Raw genomic sequence first — 14950 nt, forward strand, 5'->3', positions numbered from 1 at the left:
GTCGGCATTTCGTTGGAAACAAAATGAGCAATAGTGTGCACCATCCGGCATGTGTACCAACCATTTTTCCTTTGCAATGCCACCGCCAAGCTCCTTCCAATGCCACCACACCAAGCGAACGATACGAGAGGTAAATAGTTTCCATTCATTGCCAAGAATTATGTGGCAGGGAAGCTGCCTTTTAATACGAGTTGTGTGCGCATTCTGCCGGCGCACGCACGACTAAGCCGCCTATGTGTTTTTAAAAAAAGCGCATGCGGATGAGGACTCGGCGCTGAGATGCATCCGGTAAATTTGTGTAATTAGTGCTAAATGTAGCCAGCATTGTTACGGATCAAGCAGTGGAGCACTTAAACATTTGCTTGCGCAAGTCAGCTGATGCGACAAAGCTTTCTTCTCTATTGACTGCTGTGGCGAAGTGACATCAGAATTTTTTATGTCTAACCAGAGAAATATGGGATGTCTTCAGGCCAACTAATACTTCCGAAACCATAGCGCAGCATGACCGGAGCCATAGCTGCTAGATTTGCGAGGCAGGCTGCCACACAAGCATGGGAACGGCACACGACACAACCGTTAAATAAACGCACATGCTCGCCGCGACACACTGTGAAAAATATATAAAGCTTAAAAAGCTTCTTTCGTCATTTCTTCACTTGATGGCGCTAGCTTCTTTACGAAAACTGTCCACTTGAAGCGGCGTGAAAACAGAAACATGCGAACCATATGTGCGAACTATGAAATGGCCGCGGACGTGTCGTCTGGTCGAGAGGCTTGAATATGCCGCGTTTCATCGCCAGGGTGGCGTGCAACATACTCTCTTCGACGCGCCGCCTATCGAGCGCTGGTTCCCCATAGCGCCCCAGGCCATGTTTTGGCTAACCTGGCATGTGGTTGTGCTGTTGTGTCAAGACAACGTTGGTGTCAAGTGTGCTCAGCGACGCTAGGCCTAGGTGCTTCGACGCTCGTCAGCGAACTCCACTGTTCGCAACTTGAGGATTTCACTTGCCTTCGATGGCCCCCACTCCATCTTCGTCGTCCTCACCAATGGCATCGAAGCACAGAAAGCAGTACCATCGGCTAACGATGGAAAAGAAAGCCACCATTATTAAGCAAGTCGTGAGCGGCCGATTGCAGGCTGATGTGAGCAAGGAGTTCGGCATTTCTAAGCAAACAGTTTCGAATTGAACTTTTGAACAGTTTGTTGACGCTGACAACGAGCTCGACTTCGGTGCACAACTGACTGACGAGGAAATAGTCCGTCAGGTTGTGGGGGATTCAGAAGACTCCGATGTTGAAAATGAGGAGCCAATGCCTGCGCCGCCTACAAGCGCCGAGTTGATGCGAGCACTGTTGACTTTTTTTTTATCGGTGTACAGTGCTGACATGACCCTTGCTCAAATCGAGGCGAATATGATCGTATGCAACCGGAACACCATCCAAACAACAATCAACAAGTTCTTCAAGCCACTGCAGCAATTAACACCGGCTGCCCGACGATGCACATGTACATAATAAACCGGAGTCGGCTGCATACAGAGTTTCTGAACGCCTCTTTTTATAGCCACTTCACTGATGCTTTGGCAGGTTTTCGGAAGCCTGGTACTTCACCCTTTACCTCTAGATCCGAGAAAAAAAAAATGTGCATTTTTTTTGCATACATTAATTTTTTCAGACTGCCTGAATTTTCTGACGTTTTCACGTTCCCTAGAGGGTCCAAAAAATCGGTCGTTGACTGTATATATGACACAATATAGTAACACCGTGAAGGTCATTGTTTAGCTGTGTTGTCAGGGCTACAATTCATGTGAAGTGAAAATGGTGGTGTCATCCGCGTAAAACAATGTTTCTGTATGTGGTGACAAACAATGTGGAAGATCATTTATGTCGATGAGAAATAACAGCGGTCCTAATATAGATCCTTGTGGAACTAGTACTATGTTGATTTTTTGGGTGTCCGACAGCACACCCGAAACGGTAACAGCCTGAGCACGATTAGGTAAGAAGTCACAAATCAGCTGTTTCTTATGTCACTATCGTAAAATTATAATGTGTTGCATATAGTAAAACAAACTGTAACAATTGTCGGTAAGCAATAGGCAATAAACTAGACACACAAAAATGACAGGCTGCAGACGTGATACCAAAGTGCAACAAGTGGCTCACCCTGTCTCCAGGCTTGAGTGCTTGACCTTCGCCTTTCTGGCCCAGCTTGTTGAGGAGGTTAAAGGCTATCTTCCAGGACCGGCTGAGAAGCTTGCCTATAGTGACCATGCAAACCAATTAAGCCAGGCTACCTACAGGTGCCTCAAAAATGGTATACATTCAACTATGCAATTATCAAGGGTACATTTCCCTTCTTTAACATTGCGTCATGGGTACTTTCTTGTCAGGAATGCCATGACCTCAGTTTTTCATAGCATCTCCGACAGGAAAGTAGACAGGCACAAAGCGTTAAACGAAGGAAGTGTACACGAGATTGAGAAATATTGTTGTGACACAAAATTATACCACAGAGAGTGTGCAATTTTTATTAGTGCAACTCAAGCACACTGCCAAAGTAGAACTAGTGCTGCTCACCATACGGTAAAGGTGCCCCAATTTTTCCACTTGTGTCCAGCACAGTGGCCGCGGGAAACTTGAACGTTCCTGAGCCGTACCTTTTGATAGCAGCTTCTAAAGACTGAGGAAGCCCAGATGGAACCTGCCAGTGAGGAAGGGTGGCATGTGAGCATTAACTTGTAGTCCTTCATACTGCTATCATAAAAATAGCTGAAGAGTTCAACTCTGTCCATACACAGCATACTTTAGCATGACACTTCATCTTAGGCTGCTGGTTGAACACTAATCTATAGCTATCCTTCCAGAATCCACTTTGGATATAAGCACAGCACCTCCAGATTTTCTCCAACGGTGGGAGTCATTGTGGCACCTTCTGGCTGAGGAGCATTGGGATCCGAAGGATTTGCTGTACACCAACGATAAAATCAATCAGCCATACAAAAACTGCAAACATGCAAGGTGCTCTTATTCTATACAGAGTACTTGATGTCTTTGCAGATGAGTTCTGCATCAAAGCAGTCATAACATGTTGAAAATAAAGCAAACTATCAATGATTCATCAACTACTTAATTACAGGTTTCAAAGTGGATGCTTGCAGTGAGATTTCAAATGTTATTTTTCAAGGCTGGTCCTTTTCTCAAATATACCAACTGTCTTTAAAACGAACTGTTAACCCCTTCACTTACGATTTATGGCTGACTGTCGATAAATGGGCCAAATTTACATGATTTTATTTCAAGGCACTGGACACTATCGAAAGTAAGTCAAAATGGTAGGACAATGCTTTGTGCATTTTCTAGTGAATCATCATAATTAAAAGAGTAATTACTATCTATTTATTGTGCAGTCAGTCCTGTTGCATTTCTCTATAATATGGATGAACTGTTCGGTTTAAAGTGCACATACAACTTAATCATCGGCTGCAAGTACTACCAGGAAGAAAACAAATTACACTTTCGCCAATGCTGATGGAACACAGCACATCAAACATCCCATCAGACGTGGTGGTAGTGCTTTCAGCAAAGTCTGTAGTGGTACACAGCCCTCAGAAGTGAACCGAAGCCATGTTAAGTAATCAGTGTGTTCAATTTGCCCAAAACTTTATGTCCGCAATTTTAAAGTGAAAGCTTTACTGGCCACGAGCTTGCGATTTTGCCGTGGTCACACTCCGAGGAGGCACATGACGTCACACCGCGTTCCTCATCAAACCTCGTTCCTCATCACACCGCGTTCCTCGTCGTTGCGTTTGCCTCTGCTTGCTTTGCCAGCTGCGTCGCATGCCTGATAACATGTCGGAGAATTGAAAACGAGAGCTCGGGTGCACCGCAACTGCAGTTGAGGTGGCAGTATGGATGGCGTCAATTCTGATAAGCAGGAGGAGGCCTGAAATCGACATCGGAACGAGATGAAGAGGAAACGAATCGCCCAGGAAACAGACGAACAGCGCGCCGAATGACTGGCTAAATGCCGCAACATAGCTAGACAACCAGACTAAGCTGTACTTGCAATCAAGATTAACCAAGGCTAACCATGCTATGCCTTAGCTTTCACTACGTATATCTTGGCATTGCCGAGCTAAGCCACTGCCAATTTTTTTACTTGTCATCACTGTACAGAACCAGCAAGAACAAGCTGCATGCACACATGTATTGTTACTAAAGAGGTTAAGGTAACTGCATAGGACCTGCACCTCAGAGCTGATCTCTAAGCTGATCTTAACACTACACTCAAGAAGTGATGCAGTGGTTCTTGTGTTAGCCATTGCATGACATTTACAGTGTAGCTAATGGCATGACGCAATGTGACCATATTAGTTGTATGTACCTCAGCTATGACTTCCACATGCACATGAAAAGGCATGATTGTACGTGCTGACTCATATTTATTTGAACTTTGCCCATACAAATAACTGTTTATTATTTGAAATACAATTGTCCAGAATGTCCTTGTGGCCCGTGTGCAGTGCAGACTTAGACCACTATATTTACATTTACAGATGCTTTGCAACCTCTAGGGCTGTTTCAAAGAATACTTTGTAAACTGAATCCTGACATGTTTCTCAAGTAGCAAATAATCCTTATACTGTGCCATTGCGCTGTCTCAGCAATGCATGCCACAGTGGCAATTCTAGCAGGACACAGGCAGGACAACCAGCAGGATACAGGCCAGCACTCTCCTGCCAGTTGAAATGCCAGATTCATCTGAACAGCTCCAACAAACTGCACCTATGGCCAGCCAGGAGTTACTGTAAATTTGGCACAAGTCACAAGCAGTGGTAGTTTTTTTTTACCACTCGGCACTGGGAGCTCACGGGCATGGCCACCTCACAAGTCTCTCATGGCATGGTAAACATAAAACAACACAGCCTGCCATGCTTAACATACCCGATGCCCACGCTATCAAAGACATGATTCACTGCTTGCACAATAAAACAACACAGCCTATCTTAGAAGATATTTTTACTCAGAAGTAACATGACAGCAATGATGTAACTTCAAACATAAGGTATTGCCCTCAGGTCAATTTTTGATGCTGCTGTTTGACAATTTTTTAGCATAAAACTTTGGTGCCCACTGAAAAACAAAACAGTTTTCAACAATCAACATCCTACACTGCATGGGTCACTTTGAATTTTTAAGGAATGAGGCTGCCATTGACATTTGCCATGCAAGGCCCCAACTGGCCTGAAACTTTCAACAAAAAGTTTGAGCCACAAATTCTCGTTAATTCGTCATTTGGTAGCTGCTTCTCTTCAGCATATAATGTCTTCCCCCACACAGAACCTACTTGCAAAAACTGCTCTGAAAGCCTAAAAAAAGTGTAATAGACGAGTTGCAGAAACTACAAGACAGCTTTCCTGCACTGCATCTATGCACAACGGTAGCACAGTGCGGCCTCGTTGCAATTGTTATGTGCAGTACAGCATCTCGCATGCTTCGTTTCTGTAGACGTTTATGCCATTCAAGATTAAATAATGGAATCTAAAGGGCCGAAAATAGTCAATAGAGGTACTACAAAGGGATTCAGCTCCTGCGTTAAGGCATCACCAGAAGGCAAACACACGCCAGCAGACACTACATTACACATAACCTTTGTGCAGCAAAGATGGGTTACGCCACCATTCTGCATAAATTTTCACAGTGCAGGAAAGCTGCCTTGTAGGTTTTCCAACTCGTGTATAGTAATTAAAGAAAGAGAGCAAAGCTCCACATACATTTTAAGTGTATATAGTGTATTTTAAGTGTTGGCATACAGTGTATTCTTATGTTAATCAAGTAAAACACATACAGCTATTTTAACATATATAAAATAATCTTACAGTCCATGTCAACTTCATCATCAACATAAAACTCTGGCAGTGGTCTCCTTTTCGGCCTCTGTAAGGAATAATATATGCAGTTTCAACACAGTTATTTCACACACTTTCACAGCATTGTCTCTTACCAATTCATTGTATTTAGAGAATAATAAACTGCAACTGAATAATAAACTGAAACTGATATGACAAACCTTCAAAGTGTTCAATAGTTGTTGTATCTTGGCTGAAACTTTCCATTTGCCAGTACCTGCCAAGCAATAAAAATGCAATAGTAAAAATAAATTGCATGCAATTATTTCTGCAAATAAAGTGCTATAACAGTAATATCCTGGAAATAACAATTTCCCACCTTTAGCTGAAAGGTTCAAAATGAACTTTTCAACTGAGAATATGTGAATACTTTAGACCGAGTGTGAATCGAACAGATCGTGCAATTCGATTTGAGAATTTGATATTTAATTCTTAAATATTTGAGGATTTAATGCAAATTTAAATATTGGGCTTTTCTTTTTGTCAGTGTGGAATACCAACTTGCCCAGCACTCAGTACTTCTAAATGTTTGATTTGGTAAAATATCAGGCCTCAAAACTAGAGTTTGCACAAGGCTACCATCAAAACCTCAAATAATGGCTGCTTAATTGCAAGTCCACACAGATGCTCAGAAATATTCAGACACTTGTACAAATGTTGTTCAAAGTGAAGGTGTTTTTTTGGTGGAGGTCATTATATGTATTGGCATAGACAACAGGAGCTTTTTCAGAGTGAGGGTGTGCTGAAATGAATTTCCTGTGGAAAAATTTGCACAGTACATGCTTTCAGAATGCCTGCACATGTTTAATTGAAGTAAATTTGAAACTTACTTCCTCATACGATAACTGTTCAGCATTAAATTTGATATAAAAATTTCATCATTCAAATTCCATCATTTACAATACTGCATTAAGTAGGAAGCAACGTCTCTCTTACTTAACATCATTAAACACTACATTTCAAAATGAGCTTCAAGTAAAGAGCCTGGTGATGAATGTGTGAATGGGTGCTCTATCAGAGTACTCCATTAGGATGTACTTGTCTTGTGGCAGTCTTCATCTTTGTGCCTTGTCTTTTGGTGCTGTTACAAAATGCAGTATTCTATCATTTTGTGCAGTTATGAAACTTGTCCTGTAGACATTTAAAAAAAGAAGAAAGAACACAGCAAGCAGCCATGTTTCTATACAAAAATCCTTCATCTATCATGTTTGCACGATTCTACTATGCCTCCGATTGTAATATGTGGTTATATTACCACCTAAATATCCAAAAAATTAATTTGGTGTCAATTCTAGCATGCACATCAAGTAACGAAACCTAAGTCAATGCGTACCGTGTTGAAATACCTTTATGAAACTTTATACAAAGGCACACAGACATGTGCACAGCTGAATCTTAGTGGCTAGTTGCTATCAGAGTCAGACGACCTCCTTTTCCCTGTCTACCGACCACAGAAAGTCATCTTCAGTTCCATCTCATGCATAAGAAATGCCACACATACAGGAAACTGGAAAGTGGCCACTGCAAACCAATGCATAAAAAAACAACCTCACTTTTTTTTTTATTTACATCATACTGCAGGCCATGTGGCCCAAGCAGGAGGGGAAAGGTAACACATAAAAAATACGCATACAAAAGGCGGAATTGCAAAATATAAAACTTAGGAAAGGGAACAAAATAGCACAAAACAGCAATGTTACTTAGGAAATACCAATAATACCAGTTTGAATTGATTCAGGGGAGTTCAGATGATGGAAAAGGATGAGGTTCCATTCTTCTACAGTTCGAAGAAAGAAAGAAAATTTACAGAGGTTTATCCTGGCAACGTAAGGGGAGAGAGCGAGGAGGTGGGAATGACGGGCTTTCCTGGATGCAGACAGAGTTATGTATGGATGGCAGTCTGGCTATAGCTACTTTGCATTGAGCTTTTTTTTTTTTAGTTACAATCGATTTCGGTTTTTATTTTGAGTAGAATAAGTTACAATTGTTACGTGCATGCAAATTTGAACAGACTTTTTATCCAAAAAAGGTGCGCTTTAGAATCGTGCAAATATGGTACATAAAGGCACCTTGAGTTATATTGGCACGACTTGCCCACTCCTCAATTTAGGCACTGTGTACCCACCACCTGCCCTTGTTGTTAACAACTGGTGCACAAATATCAGCCAGCTAATTGAACAAAACAGCACTGCCACATATGGCATGGCACTAGTAGATGCCTTTTAGCATGCAACGTATAAGGCTCATACAGATAAGGCCAACTATGAGCTGGTTTCATCTGTAGTAATTTCTCTGTCGTACCGTACTCCAGACCAGTCGCTGAGTGCTGTGTGACCCTCACAGAAGACATATGGGCCTGGTTGTATCGGTTGGCGTGCTCTGTTGGAGTATGATTGGCACTGATACCTGTGTTGGTGACATCAGGCTGTGGATTTAAGTCTGCTGCAAGAAAAAAAGAGACCATACAGCACACGTCATGTATACATTTATGATTTAACTACAGATACTGCAATGTCAGACAATTCAGCAATACATGTATGCACTGTGGCTGCTTCATGTTTAGGCCTACTATTTACCCATGCAATCCTTCTTCACAAAAGAGCAGAATCACAATGGAGATGAAATAAAAATGACCGACTAAATATGTTCTATTCCAAAGTGATCTTACAATTAAATCCAGCAAATGGTTTTTAACTGCTTTCAAAAGGGAAATAAGTTACTAATACAAGCAAGTTAAACCACTTCAGCAGTTTTAGTCGAAGTAGGGTTGAAGATGAACCGATAATAATACTTTATTGTTTATAGACCAACTCCTACTCATAAACAGTAACCGAGAAGCCCTGGGCTGGTTTTTATGTGACATGTAGGTTTTATTTTTAGAGTGCAGCTTTTAGGCGCCCGTTCCTGCATTGAGCGTCAGCATGCCTTGTCCTCCCTCAGCGTAATCAAGCGAAAGGGCACAGCAAACGATGAAAGACAGTGAGAATAAAGAGAGTGCAAGGGGGAAATTGGAGGAAGCCACCTTGAAGCACCACCAGACAGTGCTCATGTATGCACATCTGCATGGCAGCAATGAAAAATAAACCTGCTATGAATAACTACTTAAGAGGGAAAAACGAAATAAGGAAAGAAACAATTTGTGATGACTCAAAGAGAAGCTCTTAACTTTTCGAAGCGGGATCAGGATGCCTTAGAACACACACTTATAAAGCAAGATACAGCAAGGAAGAAGAAGCATGTGCTTGCTGTGGTAAAGCTAGAGAAATGACGATACATGTTTTATTAGAATGTGAAGATATCTGCCCAGCGGCCTAAATCGGCCGCTGGGCAGATATCCCTTGGGTTCTTCAAATCCTTCTTCAAATCCCTTGGGTTCAGCAAGAGCAGGGGGAAAGCAAACATATCTGCAGTAGAGATTAGCAAGAGGCGATTGGAAGATTGGTGGAAGAAAAGTAGGGAAATGACAAACAACATAGGCATACGAAAACTAAGTTCCCAATAGGGGGTTCAGAAAACTTGGCGATGAGAATTCTTCATGTTTTTTGTTTCAATTTTTTTTATTATTTTTTAATATAGGTAGGACATTAGGCAATACAATAACAAGCGCTTGGTGGCGGAACCCACCACCCCATTCCACAAGGGACGCTCATAGCGTCCATCCATCCTGCGGCAGCGGCTGTCCAGGGAAAAGATGAAAAAAGAGCCAGAAAGTTTGCCTTCATGCATAGCGTTCACCGCAAGCATTTCCCAGTAAAGATTAAGGTTGCATAATCTGCAGTTGCTGGATAGCAGCAACTGTGTGGCTAGTCTATATACAGCGTCGCACGTCGTGGCTCTGCCAGTCGGTGTGGAGATCGGTGCGATGCCTCAATATATTGTGAAATGAAAACACATGGAGCTGTACTCAAACTTCACTTTAGGGACTACTGTAATCGTCAGTGAATTTTTTTGTTCTTTGTCAGAGTTCTTGGGTTTTGGCCTGATCCATGCTGTTTTGTTCCTAGAAGTGGTACTTTGATACACATTTTCACTACCAGGAGTCTTTATTTGATAGACTGTCAGGTGTCCTAACATAGCACACATATTTAGGTACGTGAAACTAGAGCAGTAGAGCAGTCTATGAGTGGCCAATAATATTTCTTAGTACACGGTGGTGCTCAAGTCAGTCATTTATATCAGTGAATTTTTTATCAATACTTTCAACAAATTGACTCATCTTCCAAAATACACAAGGATATTACAGCGAAGCTGCACATGGCTAGCCAATTCGTCCATCCATCTGTCCGTCTGTTGGTCGAAAACTCCTCCGGTGCAACCCCATGCGCATGTGCAAAAATTAAAACAAAAATAAAGAGAGGTGCACGATTAGCTAACACCACCTAGATAGCACAAGGCCTGTTTACTCTGATCCATGACGTCATGCTACCTGGCCCAAAATTTCCATTGACAAGGCTGGCATGATGAAAGCGGTGACATCGAAATCACTGTTGCCTACTTGGGAGCATCCCCATTAGATTCTCTGGCAGTCGATCCAGGTAACATGACGTCATGAATTGGAGTAAAAAGGCCTTGTGCTATTTAGGTGGTGTTGGATTAGCTGCGACAGTAGTGACATTGTTGCTCTCCGTTGCAGATGGGCACGCAGCAGTTTCTCTCTGGCTCCGAAATGGGTAGGCCACGCATCATACATACTCCTGAGGAGCAGGTGACATTCAATCAGCAATGCCGCAAGCAGAATCGGGAATGAGCTCGTCTACGCCGTGCCGATGCTGCAACCCGAGCACAAGAACAGGCTTGTGCAGTCGAGCGCAAGCTGCAACTATGTAACAAGGTTCCGGCAGCCTACCAAGGCGTCGTTTAATGAACTGTCGGGATTAACCCAGTGATAAACACCAGGGCCATTCGTTTCAGCTTCACTAGTTAACCATCTGTACAGATTGCTTGGGCAGTGATTTTTTTTTATGTTAAGAGTACATTCTTCATTCAAACCCGCCAGACCTTTGAACAAATGGTTTGGGTGATCTATTTGCTTCTTTCGGATAATTCTAGACAGGCTCCACTGCTTATTTGAAGACTGTTGGCATAATTTGATCTGACCACTTCAATTAACTATCAGAATATGACAAAGTGTTTGAGTGGCTGCAGCTTCAATGCAATATGGATGTGAGTGGAACTACAGCTCCACACAATGAGGAACAGCTGATTCCATCCTATACTATGTCCTTACCCTTCAAGTTCTCACTTTCTCAAACAGTATAAAAATAAATTGATGCCCCATTTTTGAACTATAATGGAACAATTGTACACCAATTCATAGCCATAGTGGTGCAGTGGATATGGCAGTCTACAGCTGAGTACAAAGTTGCAGATTCAGTTCCCCGCTATGGTGGCCGCATTTCAATGGAGGTGAAATGTAAAAATGCTCAAGTACTTAAATTCAGGTGTTCATCAAAGAACCTTCTTTTCTGTCCTTCGTCTTTTCACGCTGTTGCCCTGTTGAGTATGTACCAACTAGCCCAAGCCGCCACGGTGTTTAATTTAGATCCTTCCACTAAGGCAGTAAGCAGCTTCAAAATGTTAGACCCCCCAATTTAATAACCAATCAATGACATCCCCTTATTTATGTTTAAAATGTAAATTCCTGCACAGTCACATCCAGTGGTCATGGTGCGTGCATTTATTTGTTTGGCTATAGCTTACACTAATTATATATGATGCTCAGCTTGAACAGTGCACATGCTTACTTTGAGAAACATTCCCTTCCACTCTGCCCACTTTCATTTTCTCGGGATACTGCAACAGTGCGCTAAGGTTCGACCCATGGCTACATTAGCTACATTTTGGCAAAACAAGACCATTTCTTGTGTGAAAATTTTCTGTGAACAAATCTGAGAAACTGTCTCGCGTGGCACCCCATGTACGTCACATGCTGCATTATACACGCAAAACAATGCACAGTCACTGTGTTGTGCAACTGCAATGCACTGTTTTGACACAATTTGTAACAATGAGATGTAGTAATGACAGCCTTGCCCTTACTCATTGGAAAATGCAGACTGGCAGAGTCAAAAGAACTGTATCCCAAACTCAGAAGAACTTCAGTATGGCCTAGTTGGTGTTTACTGCATATCACATTGAAAGAAAGGCCAAGACTGTGTTAGTGACACTTCCATTAGGTTGTTCCAATCGGAGATTGATTTTTTTTTATAATTGGTTGTCCCACTAGGCTGATGAGTGTTCTTGGTTGCTGCGTTCTACGCATGTTCTATTTGTCTATAAATGCCCAAGGGTTGCCATGAATAAACCAGTTGAAAGTTACCGCCCGTGTCGTTTTTGTGTTCTCTTCCGCTGTCCCCGTCTTTATTTGCAGTCAATATGATGTGCAGTAAACACCAACTAGGCCAAACTGAAGTTCTTCTGAAGCATATATCTCGTACCGATGTCCCTTCTTTCTGTGTTCTATCGTCTTTCATGTCCTCAAATGAAGGATCACTCATCAGTTACATCGTGGCAACTACCTGCCAGGCAAGATTCATCGGCTTATGTATCAAGTGCGGCCTGATCCCTTTGGAAGTGAGTGCACTGTTTGGGTGTGTTGTTTTATCGTGGGGTTATATTAAGTGCCTATGCAAAATTTTCCGGGCAGAGTTGTGGCAGCAAGTTAGACTGCTCAACGATTGGCTTCGCATCATATGCGTTTCTAAAGCTACAGAATGGCATGCGAAAAAGGATTTGAAGTCTGCTAGACGTTCCTCTCATCAGTTGACGGAGTACTACTGGAACCACATGGTTGGTCATTTCCTTAGGGCATGGAACGGTACGAGGACTAGTCAGGGACAAGAAAATAAGCTGCTTGTGCTGGGCGATGCAAGCATCCCAGAAGACATGACCACCCTGCTTGCTAAAGGACCGAAGTACAGCATCAAGCATCAAGTTCCTGCCCATGAACTGGCTGCTCTTAACAGGCGGGTGGCAAAGAAGGCTCTGCAGGATCACCATGACAGATGCCTGTTGGAAGTGTTGTCTGTCTTAGCAGGTGTGTCTTGAAACCGGCTTCCAATCGAACAGCATCCGCCATACATAGGACTTTGACGTTTAGTAGAGACAACAAGCTTGTACTTTTAGAAGCAGACAAAGAGGGGGGTTTCGTTGTGCTCCCGAAGGGAATGTTTGGTGTTAAAGCCTCTGAGGCACTGAAGAAGAATTTTAAACCTATTAGGAACTCTGAAACGAGAGTAAAAAGCAGGGTTGTAAGAATGTGTAAGTCTCTTAATCTCGATAGACTAGCTAGGGACATCAGTAGCGGTTCAGGCACTGTGCTAAGTGTATTCTTTACTGCGAAGACACATAAGCCCAGCATTCCATTCAGGAAAATAGTTAGCAAGCGTGGAACATGGCAGGTTCAACTTAGCCGCTTCATTTTAAAGAGTTTGAAGCCACTTGTTATATCCGACCCCTTTGTTACAAAAAGCTCTGACGAGGTTGTTGATTTTCTAAGGGCTAACCAGGACATACGTCCAGCTTTTTCGGTAGATGTAGAAGGTATTTTCTACTCCGTTCCTCATAAAGATCTGTTTGTTGTTGTGAAGATGTGTATTGAAGAAAGTGGCACTAGTTCCTTCCAGAACGCAGCTGGTATCTCGGTGGAAGATTTTTTTACGCTTTTAGAAACCTATCTCAATAGCACTTTTATCAGTTTTGACGAACACTTCTTTCTGCAGAAACATGGAATCTGCATCGGCTCGTGCATTGCGCCACTTTTTTTTAGCTACCAGAGACAAAGCGCTTGATCAGGCGTTTGGGGGTGTGTTTTTAAACATTTTAAATGTTTTTAGATATATGGATGACTTTTTAGTTGTTTGGGCAAGGAAGTTTAACTACTTGTGACAGCATTCTAGCCACTTTTAGACAACGCGGTAAAGGGCCTTCTTTTACTCACGAACTTCCACTCTACAATTCCCTGCATTTTTTAGACCTATGCATTTCCTTTGCTAAAGGCCACGCGTGCTTGCAGTACTTCCCTCGGGCACAGAAGGATTTGGTGCCATATGACTCTTCCCAGTCAAAGATTGTAAAACGAGGAGTAGCGATGCTCTGCTTAGAATCGGCTCTCCACAAGTCATGTGCACAGGATGCACCTAGCCTTTGACAATCAGATTTCGCGTCTTAAGACGGCAGGGTTCCCTGACGCAATGGTAACGCCAGTGGTGGAAAGCCTCCTGCAGAAGGTAAAAGGATCTAGGAGAAAAGCAAGGGTGAGGACGACTACTGTGGCCGTAAGACCTGAAGTGGTACCGTATATTCACAGGGTCACTCCCAACCTAAGGAAAGTGGCAGGCAGGTTTGGAGTAACCCTTGTCTTTTCTGCCCCTTTTAAGCTGGCACGGCTCTGCCCTCGCACCTCCCGTGATCCTAAAGGAAGGCAAGGCTGTGGCAAGAACCATACCAAGCCGTATGCAAAATGCAATGCAGGAGTTGTGTAAGAAATCCCCCTGGTGTGTGGCAAGTCCTACATAGGGCAGATAGGATGGTGCATGAATGATTGAGCCAGAGAACATGAACAAAAGTTAACAAAAAATGAATTGGCACACTTGCCTGGCGCACTGCAATACCTGCCCCTGTGCACCACTTTTTAAGGAGATAAAGATTCTGGGGAGAACCCAGGACCAGACTGCACGCGAACTGATGGAGGCATATCACATAAAAAAGAAAGGCCAAGACTGTGTTAGTGACACTTCCATTAGGTTGTTTCAATTGGAGATAGATTTTTTTTATAATTGGTTGCCCCGCTAGGCTGATGAGTGTTATTGGTTGCTGCGTTCTGCACATGTTCTATTTGTCTATATATACCCACGGGTTGCCGTGAATAAACCAGTTGAAAGTTACCACCCGTGTCGTTTTTGTGTTCTCTTCCGCTGTCCCCGTCATTACTTGCGGTCAATATGATATGCTGTATCCCGAACTATTTCATACATAACTCTTTATATTTCAGTGTTCCAGCATGAAAAGACAGAACAACAAAAACACACATACACACA

General features: G+C 42.7%; 1 protein-coding gene across 10 annotated transcripts in view; it reads right to left on the reverse strand.

The window, feature by feature from the left end:
* The window catches only part of DIP2 (disco-interacting protein 2), a 349848-nt gene that overhangs the window by 132215 nt on the left and 202683 nt on the right, over positions 1 to 14950 (reverse strand). For 8 of the 10 annotated variants that reach the window (XM_065449303.1, XM_065449311.1, XM_065449300.1 and 5 more), the window contains 6 exons: positions 8214 to 8354; positions 6074 to 6129; positions 5883 to 5940; positions 2895 to 2968; positions 2581 to 2704; positions 2167 to 2261 (listed from right to left, as the gene is read on the reverse strand). In XM_065449303.1, the coding sequence (XP_065305375.1) occupies positions 2167 to 2261; positions 2581 to 2704; positions 2895 to 2968; positions 5883 to 5940; positions 6074 to 6129; positions 8214 to 8354 (548 nt within the window). The remainder of the gene's footprint in view (positions 1 to 2166; positions 2262 to 2580; positions 2705 to 2894; positions 2969 to 5882; positions 5941 to 6073; positions 6130 to 8213; positions 8355 to 14950) is intronic. The other 2 variants (XM_070531319.1, XM_065449273.1) reach the window with 1 other exon arrangement.

The sequence above is a fragment of the Dermacentor albipictus genome, chromosome 1, assembly GCF_038994185.2.
Source record: "Dermacentor albipictus isolate Rhodes 1998 colony chromosome 1, USDA_Dalb.pri_finalv2, whole genome shotgun sequence".
Lineage (NCBI taxonomy): Eukaryota > Metazoa > Arthropoda > Arachnida > Ixodida > Ixodidae > Dermacentor > Dermacentor albipictus.